General features: G+C 39.1%; 1 protein-coding gene across 1 annotated transcript in view; it reads left to right on the top strand.

The window, feature by feature from the left end:
- The window catches only part of LOC307019553 (glypican-5-like), a gene marked incomplete at its 5' end in the record, with an annotated part of 44,023 nt that extends 39,388 nt beyond the window's left edge, over window positions 1–4,635 (top strand). Inside the window, 2 exons of the mRNA XM_079650563.1 lie at window positions 1,842–1,945; window positions 2,050–4,635. Coding sequence (XP_079506689.1) covers window positions 1,842–1,945; window positions 2,050–2,145 — 200 coding nt within the window. The 3' untranslated portion in view covers window positions 2,146–4,635. The remainder of the gene's footprint in view (window positions 1–1,841; window positions 1,946–2,049) is intronic.
- Window positions 4,636–5,092: the final 457 nt, after the last annotated feature.

Consider the following 5,092-nt stretch of genomic DNA (forward strand, 5'->3'; position numbering starts at 1 on the left):
AGCACTCCATACCTTCACATATCAAGGAGCTAATTGTAACCCAAATGCCACCTTATTTACCTTAAAATGTGAGTGTTATTTGTATTGCCCATGCTCTTAATTAAATGTAATCTCTTGCTTGACATGTTAGGCATTGCTGATGTTCCTTTTAGTCTAATTGAAGGAACGAAACAAATTAACATGCCCTTTATTTATCCCAGCTTTCTCCCTGTAAGAGCGTGAGGCATATTTCCTAATTAGTAATAGCTATGGTGATAAAAGTAACAAATATTGGGCTAAACTGAAACATGAATTCATCACACTACAATTGTTTTAGTGGAAAAAGCATTAAAAACATGATGCGGTTATGATCCCTAAATGGGGTTCAAACCAGATGTGACACAAGGTTTTGACTTCTAATGGGAACAGATGGACACAGAACAGACCACACACACACACACACACATTTCCAAAGCCATGAGCCCCGGGTCCCATATTGTTCCATGCAGCTATTTGTCACCAAAGCACATAATAATAGACGGATTGCTAATTGGTTAACATTCCGCTGTGAGTAAATCATCTGAATCATTATCACAGACAGACCAAAACAAAAACACATCATGTGTCTTTGAAACAGATTTTAATTCACAGGAGAGTTTCAGTGTCTGTGTTATAGTTTTCTAACGTTGTGTGCGTGTGTGTGTGTGTGTGTGTGTGTGTGTGTGTGTGTGTGTGTGTGTGTGTGTGTGTGTGTGTGTGTGTGTGTGTGTGTGTGTATTTATATGGGTGTTTTCCTACTTTCTTCATGTATGTTGTATATTGTGATTTTCTTAGTGTGAGAACATTAACGACTCACCTCATTCCTCAGCAACTGAAAGAGGCTCTTTGTCTATTGTACTGAAGGACAATGTGTATTGTAAGAGACAGAATCAGATTTCTGCCCATGCAGGTGTGTGGGTGTGTGTGTGTGTGTGTGTGTGTGTGTGTGTGCGTGCGTGCGTGCGTACGTACGTGCGTGCGAATGTGTGTGTGCGTTTAGCTGGCGGCACAGTCTGTCTCCCTGCTGTCCTAATCCACTCATTTACCTGAGTTCCTCCCTTATTACTGAAGTTCTGCCAACACACACACACACACACACACACACACACACACACACACACACACACACACACACACACACACACACACACACACACACACACACACACACACACACACACACACACACACACTAATGGATATAAAAGCGGTAAAGCAGATGGCGAAGTCAAGCCGTTTGCTTATTAAATGAAGCAACATTTCACACATCTGTGTGTGTGTGCGTGGGTGCGTGTGTGTGTGTGCAGGTGCGTGTGTTTGTGTGTGGGGGGGGGTGTGTGTGTGGGTGTCTGTGCAGTTGTTTGATTGTCTGTGTGTGTAAGGTAACTGCATTCGCATTTGTGCGAAGCTGTGGATGGGTGGGGTGGTATCCATAAATCTGTCTTGCCTAAACAACAACAAAAAACAAAAATTGTGCAACCATGAGACCAAAGATAGAACCATAAATGACTTCCATAAATCTGGACTGGTAATTTATGGACTTGTTTCTTTATGGAAACTAGATTTATCAAATATATTGCAAAGGCCTGAACTTTGGGTTAATTTAAATGATCTTTTCAGATTTTATCAAACATACATTAAAGGGGAAGAAAAGGTTAAACCATGTCAAAGCCTTAAATGGATTATTCCTGGATCACTATGTCTAGTCTAGTTCATAAATAACACACTGCAGTTTTTTATTATTAATAACATCTAGTCTGAAGTCTGTTCGAATGAATACAGTTATACAGCTATACTTAATGTATGTATTTGCCTCTGCTCAGGTGAAGAGACAGGTGATACATACAGCGGTCGGAGTCCGGCGACAAAGAGCCTGGCTCTTCCTCCTCTTCGCCCCGTCCCCCCCAAACATCTCCCACCTCCTCAGGTAAGTCATGGCCGCTCCTCCTTCCACATCCATTCTCTCCTTTTCTTAATTCCTCTATTTGCCTTCTAATACGATTTTAAATCTTTTCGCATATTCTCTGTCAGGTGGCAGTTCGAGGCTCGGCCCACACGTTGTCTGTTGCACCTTTGACCCTGTCGACCCTTCTGCTCCTGCTGCTGTCACCATGGGAACACCGCTGATTTCAGAGGGACTGTCTGACAGAGACAAAAAGACTGAAAGACAAGCACACGTGTTTGGTGGTGAAGATGAGTATTTGGAGTTTCTGTAAGCAGGAAGCACTCTGAATGTTTTGTTATGTGGCAGGTGCACAGTATGCAGTTTAATGTTACCTGTACTGACCTCTACATGTGTTTGTTTATGTGTATTTAACTTTGATAGGATAGATTGCACACCACTACTGACTTTTTTTGAAGAGAGATGTAAATACAAATAAATATATATTATATATTTATATAAAGGATTTCTATAGATAACGATGGCTCTATGTGTAAATAGAGATTAATATAGAACAGAAGTGATTTACTTGGATGTAATGGGGTGTTTTGTTTAGTCTGACATTTACATTATGTAGCCCCCAGGGACACTTAGATCTATGACAGCTATGGTTCAAGTTGAGGCCTCCACTGTGGCAGCAAGGTGCTTACAGTGAAGACTGATGCGTTATACGAGTACTCAGCACTCCATGAGCAAAACAACCAATTATGTGACGCTTCAGACCATTGACAGATGGCCATGAGCATAATGAAGAAGTTGACAGTTTGGCTTGTACGTCTCTGCAGACTGAAGCCCATCCGGCACTGTTTTCTTTCACACCAACATGCTCTATTGTTCATGCAAGCTGGGCAAGTATGCTGCAGAGTTGAACTGTTTAACACAATTGTATTTCCTCCACAAATGACTTTTTAATGATTTCTCCCAGGAAACTGTGTCCTTAGTTAGTTTATCGTGTACAAACAGAAAATACCTTTTATTGTCTTGCGTGCGTAAACTGAGTTAAGGCTATGTTCTTCTCAAGATGCATAGTCTGCAAAACGGTAAATGCACTACAGGGAGGCATATAAAAGCTTATATTTCAACTTTAAATCAACTTTTAGGCCGTCACAGTCTTTAGGAGCTCTCCTAAATATGGAAGTTATCTAAACAAAACCATAAAACAATGAAATAGAATGTATGGCCCTCATTTAAGATCAAGAAGACACAAACCTTAGTCTAAACAATGAATATTTTGACATCTTGTTTTCACGTACAAAGACTCCTGTCCTGTTGATTTCAAATACAGCTTGTCTCCAAATGTATTAATAACTACTGTAATAGTTATAGAGTATTTAGGGCACCCAACAACATACTGTATATGTTGGTTTTTTTCTCAGTCTGACACATGTTAACAGTCTGTCTCTGTATCCAGCGGAGACGAGAGATAAGAGTATCAAGTAAGTTATCGAAATATAGCTCAGCTGAGATCAAAATGATGTATGTAATTCATGGTAATTAGGAACATCAAGTCCTCCTGGCTCCCTGTTGAGTTTCAAACTGCACACAACATCAGGACAGACAATTGAAAATACTGAAAATACTGATTACATTTTTTGAAATGGAGCAAATAAACCAGCAGGAACACACTGTGTGCCAGCTTGTGAATAACTTTTACGTTCTATATTTTCCCGTGTAGTCTTAAGAAACAGGCGTAAATGTGTCTACCGTCATCACCTTTCCCATGAAGGAATTTGCCCGACAGTTGAGACGACTAAAGAAATAACATCAAGAGCCTACATGCATGACTTATCTGGGCACTGAGCCCAAACACCATGTAAGTTAGCGGGATGCTTTTACACCATAAAGTGTGCCATTATTTGATTACTATTTAAACATTGTAACCCAAATTAGATTTAGGAGATGAGATTTTGGATGTGAGCCAACCACTTCACCTTTGACAGCTCTTGCTATACAATACATCCTACATAAACTAAACACCAACACACACACACCAATGCACATACAGATAAGTTCATTTGAAATGCTTTTCACAGCCTGGTATAAGACAAGAGTGGGATATGACTGAAATGTTGGGCTTTCAAAAAGGGTATTCATATGCTTATACATTTAGCAAAACGAGAAATAATGAGCATTTACATCTTGAAATGAAATCACCTGGAAAGTGAAGCTGAAAATTATAATTTGTTGTTCCAATTTGTTCCTATGTGGCTACAAACTGTGAATCGCAAGTTGAATTGTTGAGAAAACTGTCATGAATACAAATGAAAGAAAGTGTGAATCTTGTTAGTGTATATTTGTAAATGAGACTGAGCGATCTTTTTCATATCAAGCATAGAAGTGACTTTCTGTTGTTCCTCTTTTACTGTGTTGTTATAATGGTTGCCATGTGTCATGGAAGGAACTTTAATGTGTCACAGCAATTATTTGTTGGTACTTTTTCAAGGTTCAACATCTCGTTTGGGTAGAATTCTAATGTTGTTGTGTATAGGATTACCATGATGCAATAACAAGTTACAGTTGCTATAGTAGTATGGTTTATCTCCCCCTAAAAACTAAATCAGTGACTCCTGTGTGATAAGTGAATAGACATTCTGTAATACACTGTGTCCTTCTATTCTTTTTTGTCAATAATATCTTCAGCCTAATATCCTAATAATAAACCGTTTTCAAATCCACATTGTATTTTGTCTTTTATTTCTGGCAATAGTCCCAGTGTGAGATGCATTTTTTTTTGGTTCTCTATCTACACATGGCTAAATGGTTTAAATTCCAATGATAAGCTGTAATTTGGGCAATTCCATACAGATGATATGCTTGTTGGAATTGCCATTTATTTGAACATAAAATAAAGACTTCATTTAGAAACATATTTGTTTTTCTTTTTGTTTGTTTGGCAGTATATTTTACCGTCAGGGCATCCACCATAACGGGTTTAAACAGAGCAGTTTGGTGCCATCAGAGCCTTATGTGTACATACAGTATATGTGGGAACACAGCTGCAGCTCTTTGGCCTTTGGCCCTTTTAGAGATTACTGTGATTAGATTGGCCCAGTCAGGAAGTTGGCACAGATAACTTGGCTGGCACAGGAAACTGCCAGGGGATGATGGGAAATAAAGACATAATTGAATGCA

Source organism: Notothenia rossii (assembly GCF_949606895.1).
Source record: "Notothenia rossii genome assembly, chromosome: 1".
In the NCBI taxonomy this organism is placed as follows: Eukaryota; Metazoa; Chordata; class Actinopteri; order Perciformes; family Nototheniidae; genus Notothenia; species Notothenia rossii.